Source organism: Felis catus, chromosome B3 (genome assembly GCF_018350175.1).
Source record: "Felis catus isolate Fca126 chromosome B3, F.catus_Fca126_mat1.0, whole genome shotgun sequence".
Lineage (NCBI taxonomy): Eukaryota > Metazoa > Chordata > Mammalia > Carnivora > Felidae > Felis > Felis catus.
In genome coordinates this window covers 51813590-51828905 of record NC_058373.1, presented here as the reverse complement: position 1 = coordinate 51828905, position 15316 = coordinate 51813590, and the positions used below count along the sequence as shown (strand labels likewise).

Here is a 15316-nt window from a genome sequence, read left to right as displayed (position 1 = left end):
TGAGGGCTAATTCATCCCCAAGTGGGGGAACAATCAGAATTACGACAAAGCAATTGCTCCTGTCACTTTACAGATTCACACTCACATAAGAAAGGGGAAATGGGAATAGAGATCTCATAGGTTCTTTTGCAAAACTACACAAGATAATAAAAATATTAGGCATCAAAAAGCACAAGTATACAGGAAAAGTTTTAACAGTTAAAAGATGGTACCCAGAGAAGGCAAATTACCAAATGAAATAAGATTTTTAGAAATGCTCTTCTAATGTTCTTTTCTCCTTACCAGTAGGAGACAGAATCTAATAGCCACTTAGAGTTACTAGGTAATCTCTACAAAGAAATGTCTGTGGCAGACCCCTAAGCCAAATATACTTACCCATATATGTCCAGCACTCCAATAAAAGAGTGCTGTTTGACAGCAGAATGGAGGGCTTGATTGACATGATCTACAATCCAGTTAAAGAGCTTGGCATAAATGTGCTTGGCCAAAGCATCACGGGCATTTGTGGCCTGCAGCTTGGATATGGGTTTGATGTATGTCTCCGTGGTGGTAGCCAGTTTCCGATGGCAGAGCCAGTGACACATCTCTTCATAGTCCACACCCATAAGGTCACAGAAGATGCTGAGAGGTTCATGCTTGGGCTGACAAAAGAGAGTGGGTTATTTCCAATAGAATTTACTAGAAAACACTAAAATGAGGTAAAACAAAACAAAACAAAAAACAAACAAAAAAGAACCACAAAAACAAACAAACAAAAAAACCAGCAACTTCTTTGTTATAATGAATGTCCAGATCACTTGAAGCTGATCAGTGATAATCACAATCATCAATCAAACCAGCATCTAGGCAGCATTTTACAGTCTATTTTAGGACTCATTTCACAAACTATCTCTTCCTTTGTCTCTTCACAGCATTTGTTTGTAACTGTCTTCAGGCACCTTCATTCAGTCAGTTGATCAGAAGATCTGTCAGCCTGTCAACAAATATTTACTGAGGGCCGACGATATGCCAGTAAATAAAACCAGACATGGCCCCTATTGTCAGTCACTAAGGGATATGGATATTAATCAAATGATTGCTCCCTAAAACATAAAATCACTGCAAAGAACAAGGGCACTATACTATGATTCCATGTAAAAAAAAAGCATGCCCTATTCAAGAGGCAGGGGCCTGTTGCCTTGAGAAACAGAGTTGAGATCTGAAGGATGGGAAGGAAGGCAGTGACTCAGTGAAAGGGTGAAGAAAGGGTTTTCAAGCTCAGGGAACAGCTAGAATACAAATCCTGTGGTTGGAGAGAAACTAGCAGTATGAGAGAATGAAGCTGAATGAGGGAGAAAATGTCTGAGTTGAAACCAGAGACAGGCAGAGGCTACACCATGGCTGGTCTTTATCCTGAGAGCAAAGGGAAACTATTGAAGGGTTTGAAACAGGTAACTTGCATGACTTCTCAGACTGGAATCTCTTTAATGACTTACATGTCCCTATCCCCTACAATGTCTTCTGTAGGCCTTGCATTGAGTAGACATTCAATAAATACTTGTTTAATTTAATCCTTATGAGTGCATTATATTTTTTTAACATCTTCACTAGAATGTTTCAACTGAATCCGATGACATTCTCAGAGAATAGGCAGGATGAACTTTGCTATCTTTTAAATGAAATCCAAGAGGACAGCTTGTCAAACATCGCGTGGCCAATTTATAACAGGGTTGTTATTAGAACCTGGGTGTCCTGAACCCTCTTGCACTGTTGGTGGGAATGCAAATTGGTGCAGCCACTCTGGAAAGCAGTGTGGAGGTTCCTCAGAAAATTAAAAATAGACCTACCCTATGACCCAGCAATAGCACTGCTAGGAATTTACCCAAGGGATACAGGAGTACTGATGCATGGGGGTACTTGTACCCCAATGTTTATAGCAGCACTCTCAACAATAGCCAAATTATGGAACGAGCCTAAATGTCCATCAACTGATGAATCGATAAAGAAATTGTGGTTTATATACACAATGGAATACTACTTGGCAATGAGAAAGAATGAAATATGGCCCTTTGTAGCGACATGGATGGAACTGGAGAGTGTTATGCTAAGTGAAATAAGCCATACAGAGAAAGACAGATACCATATGGTTTCACTCTTATGTGGATCCTGAGAAACTTAACAGAAACCCATGGGGGAGGGGAAGGAAAAAAAAAAAAAAAAAGAGGTTAGAGTGGGAGAGAGCCAAAGCATAAGAGACTGTTAAAAACTGAGAACAAACTGAGGGTTGATGGGGGGTGGGAGGGAGGGGAAGGTGGGTGATGGGTATTGAGGAGGGCACCTTTTCGGATGAGCACTGGGTGCCGTATGGAAACCAATTTGACAATAAACTTCATATATTGAAAAAAATAAATAAATAAAGAACCTGGGTGTCCTGACACCCTCACCTCCTGACCCTTCCCACTGAAGCAGTCCTTTCCATCTTTCATCTCCCTCCTCCCAAGCCATCAATTCATATACAAATTAGCACCATTACCAACAGCATACTACAACTCCCTTAACTAAGCAGCTAATTTCATTCATATAAATATGAGTGATTTGACAACATTTAGAATTGGATCAGTACTATCGGAACATATTCTATACCATAATATTAGATCAAGGCTATAAACTGCTTTGTTCAAATTTTCTGTTTTACTAATTTTTGGCCTTCTACATCTGTCTCTTCTCTTTGTCTTCTCTAATAATTGAGAGAAGTCAAAAATCTATCACTATGATAGATATGTCTATTTCTTCTTGTGGTTTCTGTTGATTTTTGCTTTACATATTTTAAGGCTGTGCCTTTAAGTACATGTAAGTTTGGAACCATTACATCTTCCTGTTGAATAAAATCTCTATCATTACATAGTACTCTATCTTTAGTGCTTTTGGACAAAGTCTATTTTGTCCAATATTGATATAGGCTCTGCCATTTTTCCCTAGTTATTATGGCGTGTCTTTTCTAAACTTTTAATTTTCAAACTTTCTGTACCTTTATGTTTTAGGAATGCTCATTTCAAAAGTATATAGCTGAATTCTTAAACCAGTTATTGTTATCTAGCACTCTAGTTGTAGGTTTTTGAGGGGAGCAGGGGCTGGTGATTCATTTTATTTTTTTAACTTTTTGTTCTGAACTGGTTTTATTTTAATTTATTTATTTTATTCCTGGATTCCTGGTTTTATTTTTTATTTTTCTAATATAATTTATTGTCAAATTGGTTTCCATACAACACCCAGTGTTCATCCCAACAAGTGCCCTCCTCAGTGCCCATCCCCCTGTTCTGAACTAATTTTAGACTAACAGAAAAGTTACCAGTGGTACGAAGAATTACCTTCACCCAGATTCCCTAAACAGTAACATTTTACCACATTTGTATCATCCTCTCTTATATACATGTACATACACATTAATTTTTCAGAACCTTTGAGAGCAAGTTGCAACCATGATGCTATTTTAGTACTAAATATTTCAGTATGCATTTCCTAAAAACCAAAGATATTATCTTATAGAACTATGGCATCATGAAAAAAATTTGAAAATTAGCAATGATGGAGCCCTATTATCTAACCTATAGATCTAATTCATTTCTCCCTGATTGATCTAATCAATCTCTACGCAGGGGTGGAGGAGATATTTTTATAGTCTAAGATCCAGTCTAAGTTCACACACTGAATTTGGTTGCCACGTTTCATTAGCCTCCTTTAATCTGAACAGGACTTTGTTCTTTTTTTTGTCTTTCATTTGTGACCTTGACATTTTTGAATAGTATATCCCTCAATGTGGGTCTGTATGATGCTGCCTCATGATTAGATTTGGGTCATGCCTTCTTGGCAGGAATACCAGAGAAGTGATGCTACCCTCTCAGTGCACCATATCAGAAGTTATATAATACTGAACAGACATTTTTCCAAAGAAGACATCCAGATGGCCCATAGGCACATGAAAAGATGCTCATTATCACTCATCAGTAGGGAAATGCAAATCAAAACTATAATGAGATATCACCTCATACCTGTCAGAATGGCTATAAATCAAAAATAGAAGAAACAACAAGTGTTGGCAAGGATGTGGAGAAAAATGAACCCTTATGCATTGCTGGTAGGAATGAAAACTGGTGCAGCCACTGTGGAAGACAGTATTGAGGTTCCTCAATAGTTAAAAATAGAACTACCCTATGATCAAGCAATTGCACTACTATTTACCAAAAAAATACAAAAACACTAATTTGAAGGGATACATGAACCTCTATGTTTACTGCAGTATTATTTACAATACCAAAACTATGCAAACAGCCCAAGTGTCCATCAACTAATGAACGGATAAGGAACATGTGCCCCCCCCCCACACACACACAGTATTATTCAGCCATGAAAAAGAATGAAATCTTGCAATTTGCAACAACATGGATGGAGCTACAGAGTGTAACACTAAGCAAAATAAGTCAGTCAGAAAAAGACAAATACCACATGATTTTACTCCTATGTGGAATTTAAGAAACAACAAATAAAGGAAAAAAAGAGAGACAGAAACAAGCCAGAACAAACTGATTATCAGAGGGGAGGTGGATGGGGGGATGGGTGAAATAAGTGATGGGAGTTAAGGAGTGCACTTGTGATGAGCACTAGGTGTCATATGGAGGTGCTGAATCACTATATTGTATACCTGAAACTAACATAAAACTGTATGTTAACTATACTGGAATTAAGATAAAAAACTTAAAAACATGTTCACTATAAACTACAAACCAGAGAAATAAAGAAATACCTTTAGAGGATTTTTAAAAGCAAATGACAACAACAACAAAAAGAATAAAAAAAAATAAGTTAAATGATGTTGTTTGGTCTCATTACTGGTCTTGTCAACTGTGGTCAGGAGATTAAGGAAATGTCTGCCAAGTTTCTCCACTGTAAAGAGAGCTATCATTCCCTTTGTAACTATTAAGTATTTTGTGGGGAGTTCTGTCTTTTCCAGCCCAATACACTATTCATTATTATTACTGTCTAATTAATAAAATTTTACCTACATTTGCACATGCTTTTCTAGTTTATTGATCCATTATTTATTCTCTGACTTTAGATCTTCTACTTGGGATCACTTTCCTTCTGCTTAAACCACATCCTTCAATATTTCCTTTAGTGAATACCCTGTTGGTGACAAAATCTCCCAATTTCTATTTGTCTGAAAATACTTCTTTTTTTCCATCATCCTGGAAAGATATTTTTACTGGATACACAAATTAAGTTAATAGTTACTCTAGAACACTGAAGACAGTAACACTGTTTTCTGGCTCTTATTGCTCTAGTTAAGAAGTGAGCTATGGGTTTAACTGCTATTTCTTCAAAAGTCGTATGTCTTATCTCTTCCTATTTTAAGATTTTTCTTGGGGCACCTGGGTGGCTCAGTCGGTTAAGGGTCCGACTTTGGCTCAGGTCATGATCTCACAGTTCATGGGTTCGAGCCCCACATGGGGCTCTGTGCTGACAGCTCTGACCCTGGAGTCTGCTTCGGATTCTTACTCCCTCTCTCTCTCTGCCCCTCCTCCACTTGTGTGCGCGCTCTCTCTCTCTCTCTTGCGCTCTCTCTCTCCCTCTCTCTCTCTCTCTCTCTTGCGCTCTCTCTCTCCCTCTCTCTCTCTCTCTCTCTCAAAAAGAAACAAACACTGAAAAATTTAAAAAGAAAAAATTTTTCTCTCTACCTTTGGTGTCATTATGGAGAGCCTAGGGGAGACTTTTTTTTTATTTCTTCTAATTGGGATTTTTGTAGACTTTCCAAATCTGAGGTTTAGTGTCATTTTCACAATTTCTGAAACTTATTAGTAATTATCTCTTCAAGTATTATATCTGCCTCATTCTTTTTTTTTCCTCTAGGAACTCTCATTGGATTAAAATTAGATTTTAATACTCTATCCTTCATCTCTCCTGTTTTAAGTGCTCCATCTCTGAGTCCTGTCATGCATCCTGGAAAATTTCTTTACATGTCTCTTCTAGCTCATCAGTTCTCTCCTCGGTTGTGTCAAATTTGCTATTAATTACTTTCAGCATTCCAAATAGGTCTGACTCTTATCTGTTGTTTCACCTAGCTCCTTCTATTTTGTTTCCTTGTGGAATTTGTGATTTTTGACTGTGAGCCAGTATTTCTTGTAACTTTTCTCAGGGGACTCCACTGAGGCCTGGTTTGAAGGTGGATCATCCAAAGTAGACTTGCATGTGCTTCTGTCAGCCATCTAAGGCACCATCAGTCCAGGACCAATTTAAGCTAAGTTTTCTGTATTTAGCTTTCTGGAACCATCTAGGAATTACAAAATCAGTCTGGGAGGAAGTGTGAGGGTCAGTTCATTGTTGCAAATCTTTAGGGAACTATTTCTCCTCCTTCACTTAGCACCAAGCCTTGCTCAAACCAGTTACCTTTTCTTTGTACTCTTGGAATAGGTGGTGGGCAAGCTTATTACTAGTTTCTCATTTAGGGTCTCAGCTTTAGGCAGGAGTTCCCCTGTTAATATGAGTCCTAGTCTTTGTGTTTTGTCTTCTGAACTCAACTTGGCTACGAAAACAAAAGCTCAAGGTCCCTGGGTTCAGCAAATACCTTATGGCAAGTCCTAACTTCAGGGTTCTCCTTTCTCATAGTTCCTATTTTCACTTAATTTCTGACATCTGAGTAGTTTTTACATATTTACTAAATTTTTAAAAAGTATATAATTTATCCTGGCTGGCTTAGTCAATGGAGCATGAAATCCCTGATCTGGCTAGGGGTTGTGAGTTCAAGCCCCACACTGGGTGTAGAGACCACTTAAAAATGAAATCTTTAAAAAATATGCACATAATTTATCCAGCATGAAGATCAATCAGAGTACCTAGTCAAAAATCGCTGGAAAAGAATGTCTCATTTTACAGATGAGGCAACGACGGCTCAGAGAAGCTAAGTAACTCACCAAAAAACCTAGTGTGAGTAAACAGTAAAGCTGGGATCGGATCCAGGCAGAGACACTGAAACATATATTTCAAAACTAAAGTCTAAATCACATGAATTAATTTACACATAGTTTTGCTAATATCAACTTGGGTATCTAAACAGTGAAACATAAATCTTAACATTGTTTCCTATCACAATCTTGAGAAAGCAGGATGAAATAACAATTAATTATATCAAAACTCCCTCCATTTTAATAAAATTAAAAAACACCTTAAAATATAGTGTGTGTGTGTGTGAGAGAGAGAGAGAGAGAGAGAAAGATTTGATGGTGGTGATCAGCAAATCATAAATGCCCAATGAGGATAATCAGACTGTCAGATTTTGTTACAATTTAAACAATTGTTTTCACATATGGAATTGGGTTTTAATTCTCAGATGCAGTTATCACTATGTAGGGAAGAATATGCAAATCCTCGTGAAGACACCCTATCCCCCAGCCATCTAGTTCATTTTCCCAGGAGTAACTACTACTAATAGTTTCCTCAATAACTTTTAAACCGTATTACAATTCCACAGATGAAGACACAAAATTTTCAATTATTGGTACTTGTGCCATAGGCCAAATAAACCCTTCTCTCTAGATGGCCCCAATCCAACTTTCACATCTAATACTTCCCACCTCTGTTCATATGGACCAGAAATGTATCCAAGTTCTCTCTTCTCCTATCCCTAACACACACAATCACTGTGCACCAGGGATTAGCAACCATATTTCTTTATTTTCAGTTCCAGATTCTACTTGGAGTAATTTATCCTTCTAACAATTATCTCTCTGATAATATTAATAGATATACTTCAAATATACTGCTTCCATAAAGAATCAACGAAACTGAAACACAAATAAACCGCTACCACACTAAGCATATTCTGAACTTACAGGTATTGTGCAGCTGTCTGAATCCCGAGATGTAAATGCAACATTGCCTAAGTGAAGGATGCCAGCAAGTATTCGGAAAATTCCCATCTGATAAGACTCACTAATTCCTGAAACAGCAGAGTAAATGAACAAGTGATTACAAACCATTACAACAGACAATTTTAAGCCTATTTTTAATTCTTGAATATTGCCAGATGTGCAGATAGTAACATGTCATCATTAACAACACTTTCACCTTTACTGACATTAACACGTATCACAGTTCAGCAGCATGGTTGAGAGCACAGCCTGTGGAGCAACGACTGGGCTCAAGGCCTGGCTTTGCTCCTGACCTGCCATCTCACATGGGCAGGTACTATCACCCTTCTATGTTTCTGTTTTCTCATTTGAGATATGGGAATAGTAGTGAGTATCTCAAAGGGTGTCTGTGAACATTAAATGAGAAAATTCAAGTAGTCATGTAGTATACTTAACACACTATAGGACACGTGGTAAATGCTAAACAAATTATCACCATCATACACTGGAATTAAGTATTTTATTAACATTATTATCTTTTCTACTCCAAATGCAATTTGCAGCCCAATAAGGCTGTTTTGATTCATATTATTTAATTACTTCTAACTACAGACCAAGTATAAGTCAAAGAAATCCCAAGATTAGAAGTGTTCAGGTTGGTGCTGTCTCCCAGCCTGATGAGAGAATATCTAAATGCAGCATTAGAGCAGGAACTGAAGGAGGAGGCAGGATGAGACAGCTGTTACAGCCCTTGGCTTTTTATCTGATCTGGCTTCATTCTTCAATAAGGTAAGAATTTCCTGAACATTAGATATAATTATATGGAAGTAAAAGTAGTAAAATTATTTCCAAGTATATAATCATATACGAGGTAATTGAGAGTTGATCTCATAATGAATGCTTTCATTAACACCTACATTATGGCTTTTATTAATTTGCCATTTTCTATTTACAAATATATTCAGCCCTAGAAGTAAAGCGGTATTCTTCAAACTTAAATATGCATATGAACCACCAATGGATCTTGTTAACATACAGATTCTGATTCAGTAGGTCTGAGATAAGGTTTGAGATTCTGAATTTTTGAAAGCTTCACTATGGTTCTGTACCATACTCTGATTAACAATGCTTTTAAATCAATTAGTTCACCTCATGGTATTCCCCAAAATACCAATACATGATTTAGTTATTAATATTCTGAGGTCTTTAAAATAAATAATCCACCACTTAAAGCTGTACATTAGAGTTCTAAAGATTAATTTACTCACATGTAGACCTCATTTTTAAATCTCAGAAACAAGACAGTGACATCTCATTTTTAAAATGTTAGAATAATCTACATATAATACAAAGTTTTGTCACTACACCAGCTCACCACATTTCCCAGCCACAAAAGACCCCAGAAAAACAAAACAAAAACCCTACAAAATGTGAGCTTGTTCGGGAAACCATAACATTTACTTTAGGTTTCAGATTCTGTGAAAATTTAAAGAATTACAGTTCATCCTACTTACTTTAATGCCCCCAAATTGTTCTTTAAACAGCTTTATTGAGGGATAATTTACATACCATAAAATTCACGGTTTGAAGTATGCAATTCAGGGATTAATGGTGCAACCACTACTACAATCTGATTTTAGAATAATTCCCACCACCCCAAAAAGAAACTCTGTGCCCATTTGATGTCCAAAGGTGTTTTATAAGGAATGTTAAATCTCCAACAACACTCACAGCCTAATACAAAGCAAAGCCAATATTCCAAGCAAAGGTTGTTTAAATCAGAGAGATACTGCTCACAAGAGTTCAAAAATAAAATTACATTACCTAGCAAAGTGCAGGCCTGCCTGGTATGTGCCATCTCCTTGGTATCATCAACTCCTTCAATCACAGGACTGCCACCTTGCTTTGTGTAATGAAAGTTATTTGCATTCCCTGTAATTAAGGAAAAAAAAGATTTGCAGTCTATGAAAAAGCTTTGACTTCTACCTTTATGTCCACTCTAAAGTAGAGGCACTGAAAGCACAGATAAGTGTACAGAGTCTGGAGTTCGATTCCAACTCAATACTCAAACAGGTATCAACACATGGCCAATCTTGCTTCATTTACACAGTCATTCACCCCTTCTCCATCCCTAGGTTATCGTGAAGCCAATTACAGACTTGTTATCATTTTATTCATAAATATTTCAGTATGAGATAATCTCCCTTTTACCAAATAAATTTATGAACTTGGGAATTAATAGAAAACAATACCAGGACAATAAATTTCACCCCATATTCATACCTAATCGCAGCATTTTAAATTCAGGTAAATTTGCTGAAGCACAAAGCTGATAGAAGATATGATAGTTTCTCTCCTCTTCTGCCTTTGAAATAAGAAGAGTTTTCAATTATAGCATTTTAACCTAAAACTCATAAAATTCAATCACAAAAAACTTTAATATTTAATTCAGTGCAATAAGCTGTCCCTTCCCAAATTTCCTAATATAGGATTATGATTATTAAATTTTATGATTAGCTATGTGCATATATCAGTATGTATCTATCAGTTACATTCAACAAAAATAATCTGATAATGATGTTTTTGGAAGTAAAGAACAGCTTGATATATGCCATTGTCTTAAGAGATCATTATCTTTGGGGAAAACTAAAACCATGTTTTTGGGAAACAGGTATCCTCTGCTGTTCTTTTTTTCTTTTTTGTTTGTTTTTGTTTTTGTTTTTCATTATGTTCCTTAAGTCTTTATTTATTTTTTTTAATATTAAATTTATTGTCAAATTGGTTTCCATACAACACCCGGTGCTCATCCCAACAGGTGCCCTCCTCAGTACCCATCCCCACCCACCCCTCCCTCCCACCAACCATGAACCCTCAGATTGTTCTCAGTTTTTAAGAATCCCTTATGGTTTGGCTCCCTCCTTCTTGAACCGCCTTTTTTTCCCCCTCCCCCATGGTCTTCTGTTAAGTTTCTCAGGATCCACATAAGAGTGAAAACATATGGTATCTGTCTTTCTCTGTATGACTTATTTCACTTAGCATCACACTCTCCAGTTCCATCCATGTTGCTACAAAAGGCCATATTTCATTCTTTCTCATTGCCACATAGTACTCCATTGTGTATATAAACCACAATTTCTTTATCGATTCATCAGTTGATGGACATTTAGGCTCTTTCCATAATTTGGCTATTGTTGAGAGTGCTGCTATAAACATTGGGGTACAAGTGCTCCTATGCATCAGTACTCCTGTATCCCTTGGGTAAATTCCTAGCAGTGCTATTCCTGGGTCATAGGGTAGGTCTATTTTTAATTTTCTGAGGAACCTCCACACTGCTTTCCAGAGCGGTTGCACCAGTTTGCATTCCCACCAACAGTGCAAGAGGGTTCCCATTTCTCCACATCCTCGCCAGCATCTATAGTCTCCTGATTTGTTCATTTTAGCCACTCTGACTGGCGTAAGGTGGTATCTGAGTGTGGTTTTGATTTGTATTTCCTGATGAGGAGCGATGTTGAGCATCTTTTCATGTGCCTGTTGGCCATCCGGATGTCTTCTTTAGAGAAGTTCTATTCGTGTTTTCTGCCCATTTCTTCACTGGATTATTTGTTTTTCAGGTGTGGACCTTGGTGAGCTCTTTATAGATTTTGGATACTAGCCCTTTGTCCGATATGTCATTTGCAAATATCTTTTCCCATTCCGTTGGTTGCCTTTTAGTTTTGTTGTTTCCTTTGCAGTGCAGATGCTTTTTATCTTGAGGAAGTCCCAATAGTTCATTTTTGCTTTTAATTCCCTTGACATTGGAGATGTGTCAAGTAAGAAATTGCTGCGGCTGAGGTCAGAGAGGTCTTTTCCTGCTTTCTCCTCTAGGGTTTGGATGGTTTCCTGTCTCACATTCAGGTCCTTTATCCATTTTTGTGAATGGTGTGAGAAAGTGGTCTAGTTTCATTCTTCGGCATGTTGCTGTCCAGTTCTCCAGCACCATTTGTTAAAGAGGCTGTCTTTTTTCCATTGGATATTCTTTCCTGCTTTGTCAAAGATTAGTTGGCCATACGTTTGTGGGTCCAATTCTGGAGTCTCTATTCTATTCCATTGGTCTATGTGTCTGTTTTTGTGCCAATACCATGCTGTCTTGATGATTACAGCTTTGTACTAGAGGCTAACGTCTGGGATTGTGATGCCTCCTGCTTTGGTCTTCTTCTTCAATATTACTTTGGCTATTTGGGGTCTTTTGTGGTTCCATACAAATTTTAGGATTGCTTGTTCTAGCTTCGAGAAGAATGCTGGTGCAATTTTGATTGGGATTGCATTGAATGTGTAGATAGCTTTGGGTAGTATTGACATTTTGACAATATTTATTCTTCCAATCCATGAGCACGGAATGTTTTTCCATTTCTTTATATCTTCTTTAATTTCCTTCATAAGCTTTCTATAGTTTTCAGAATACAGATCTTTTACATCTTTGGTTAGAGTTATTCCTAGGTATTTTATGCTTCTTGGTGCAATTGTGAATGGAATCAGTTTCTTTATTTGTCTTTCGGTTGCTTCATTATTAGTGTGTAAGAATGCAACTGATTTCTGTACGTTGATTTTGTATCCTGCGACTTTGCTGAATTCATGTGTTCTAGTAGACTTTTTGTGGAGTCTATTGGGTTTTCCATGTATAATATCATGTCATCTGCAAAAAAATGAAAGCTTGACTTCATCTTTGCCAACTTTGATGCCTTTGATTTCCTCTTGTTGTCTGATTGCTGATGCTAGAACTTCCAACACTATGTTAAACAACAGCGGTGAGAGTGGACACCCCTATCATGTTCCTGATCTCAGGGGGAAAGCTCTCAGTTTTTCCCCATTGAGGATGCTGTTATCTGTGAGCTTTTCATAAATGGCTTTTATGATGTTTAAGTATGTTCCTTCTATCCCAACTTTCTCCAGGGTTTTTATTAAGAAAGGATGGTGAATTTTGTCAAATGCCTTTTCTGCATCGATTGACAGGATCATATGGTTCTTACCTTTTCTTTCATTAATGTGATATATCACACTGATTGATTGGCGAATGTTGAACCAGCCCTGCAGCCCAGGAATGAATCCCACTTGATCATGGTGAATAATTCTTTTTATATGCTGTTGAATTCGATTTGCTAGTATCTTATTGAGAATTTTTGCATCCATATTCATCAGCGATATTGGCCTGTAGTTCTCTTTTTTTTGCTGGGACTCTGGTTTAGGAATCAAAGTAATGCTGGCTTCATAGAATGAGTCTGGAAGTTTTCCTTCCCTTTCTACTTTCTGGAACAGCTTGAGAAGGATAGGTATTATCTCTGCTTTAAATGTCTGGTAGAATTCCCCAGGGAAGCCATCTGGTCCTGGACTCTTATTTGTTGGGAGATTTTTGATGACTGATTCAATTTCTTCACTGGTTATGGGTCTGTTCAAGCTTTCTATTTCCTCCTGATTGAGTTTTGGAAGTATGTGGGTGTTTAGGAATTTGTCCATTTCTTCCAGGTTGAACAGTTTGTTGGCATATAATTTTTCCCTGATAATTGCTTGTATTTCTGAGGGATTGGCTGTAATAATTCCATTTTCATTCATGATGTTATCTATTTGGGTCATCTCCCTTTTCTTTTTGAGAAGCCTGGCTAGAGGTTTATCAATTTTGTTTATTTCTTCAAAAAACCAACTCTTGGTTTCATTGATCTGCTCTACAATTTTTTTAGATTCTGTATTATTTCTGCTCTGATCTTTATTATTTCTCTTCTTCTGCTGGGCTTGGGGTATCTTTGTTGTTCTGCTTCTATTTCCTTCAGGTGTGCTGTTAGATTTTGTATTTGGGATTTTTCTTGTTTCTTGAGATAGGCCTGGATTGCAATGTATTTTCCTCTCAGGACTGCCTTCGCTGCATCCCAAAGCATTTGGACTGTTGTATTTTCATTTTCATTTGTTCCCATATATTTTTAAATTTCTTCTCTAATTGCCTGGTTGACCCACTCACTCTTTAGTAGGGTGTTCTTTAACCTCCATGCTTTTGGAGGTTTTCCAGACTTTTTCCTGTGGTTGTTTACAAGCTTCACAGCATTGTGGTCTGAAAGTGTGCATGGTATGATCTCAATTCTTGTATACTTATGAAGGGCTGTTTTGTGACCCAGTATGTGATCTATCTTGGAGAATGTTCCATGTGCACTCGAGAAGAAAGTATATTCTGTTGCTTTGGGATGTGGAGTTCTAAATATATCTGTCAAGTCCATCTGATCCAATGTATCATTCAGGGCCCTTGTTTCTTTATTGATCCTGTGTCTAGATGATCTGTCCATTGTTGTAAGTGGAGTATTAAAGTCACCTGCAATTACCACATTCTTATCAATACGGTTGCTTACATTTGTGATTGTTTTATATATTTGGGGGTGCGCATATTTGGTACATAGACATTTATAATTGTTAGCTCTTCATGATGGTTAGACCCTGTAATTATTATATAATGCCCTTCTTCATCGTTTCTTACAGCCTTTAATTTAAAGTCTAGTTTGTCTGATATAATTATGGCTACTCCAGCTTTCTTTTGACTTCCAGTAGCATGACAGATAGTTCTCCATCTCCTCACTTTCAATCTGAAGGTGTCCTCAGGTCTAAAATAAGTCTCTTGTAGACAGCAAATAGATAGGTCTTGGTTTTTTATCCATTCTGATACCCTATGTCTTTTGGTTGGAGCATTTAGTCCATTTACATTCAGTGTTCTTATTGAAAGATGTGGGTTTAGAGTCATTGTGATGTCTGTAGGTTTCATGCTTATAGTGATGTCTCTGGTACTTTGTCTCACAGAGTCCCCCTTAGGATCTCTTGTAGGGCTGGTTTAGTGGTGATGAATTCCTTCAGTTTTAGTTTGTTTGGGAAGACCTTTATCTCTCCTTCCATTCTGAATGACAGACTTGCTGGATAAAGGATTCTCAGCTGCATACTTTTTCTGTTCATCACATTGACGATTTCCTGCCATTCTTTTCTGGCCTGCCAAGTTTCAGTAGATAGGTCTGCTACTACTCTTATGTGTCTACCTTTGTAAGTTAAGGCTTTTTATTCCTAGCTGCTTTCAGAATTTTCTCTTAATCCTTGTATTTCGCCAGCTTCACTATGATATGTCATGCAGGAGATCAATTCAAGTTACGTCTAAAGGGAGTTCTTTGTGCTTCTTGGATTTCAATGCCTTTTCCCTTCACCAGATCAGTGAAGTTCTCAGCTATGATTTGTTCAAGTACACCTTCAGCCCCTTTCTCTCTCTCTTCCTCTTCTGGAATTCGTATTATTTGGATATTGTTCTGTTTGATTGCATCACTTAGTTCTCTAATTCTCCCCTCATACTCATGGATTTTTTTTATCTCTCTTTTTCTCAGCTTTCTCTTTTTCCATAATTTTATCTTCTAATTCACCTATTCTTTCCTCTGCCTCTTCAA

At 37.3% G+C, this 15316-nt stretch overlaps 1 protein-coding gene across 8 annotated transcripts in view; it reads right to left on the bottom strand.

The window, feature by feature from the left end:
* MYO5A (myosin VA) overlaps positions 1–15316 on the bottom strand; it is a 193767-nt gene that overhangs the window by 83600 nt on the left and 94851 nt on the right. For all 8 annotated transcript variants that reach the window (XM_023255339.2, XM_023255342.2, XM_023255343.2 and 5 more), the window contains exons 7-10: positions 10164–10245; positions 9705–9812; positions 7863–7969; positions 376–641 (exon numbers count right to left, since the gene is read on the bottom strand). In XM_023255339.2, the coding sequence (XP_023111107.1) occupies positions 376–641; positions 7863–7969; positions 9705–9812; positions 10164–10245 (563 nt within the window). The remainder of the gene's footprint in view (positions 1–375; positions 642–7862; positions 7970–9704; positions 9813–10163; positions 10246–15316) is intronic.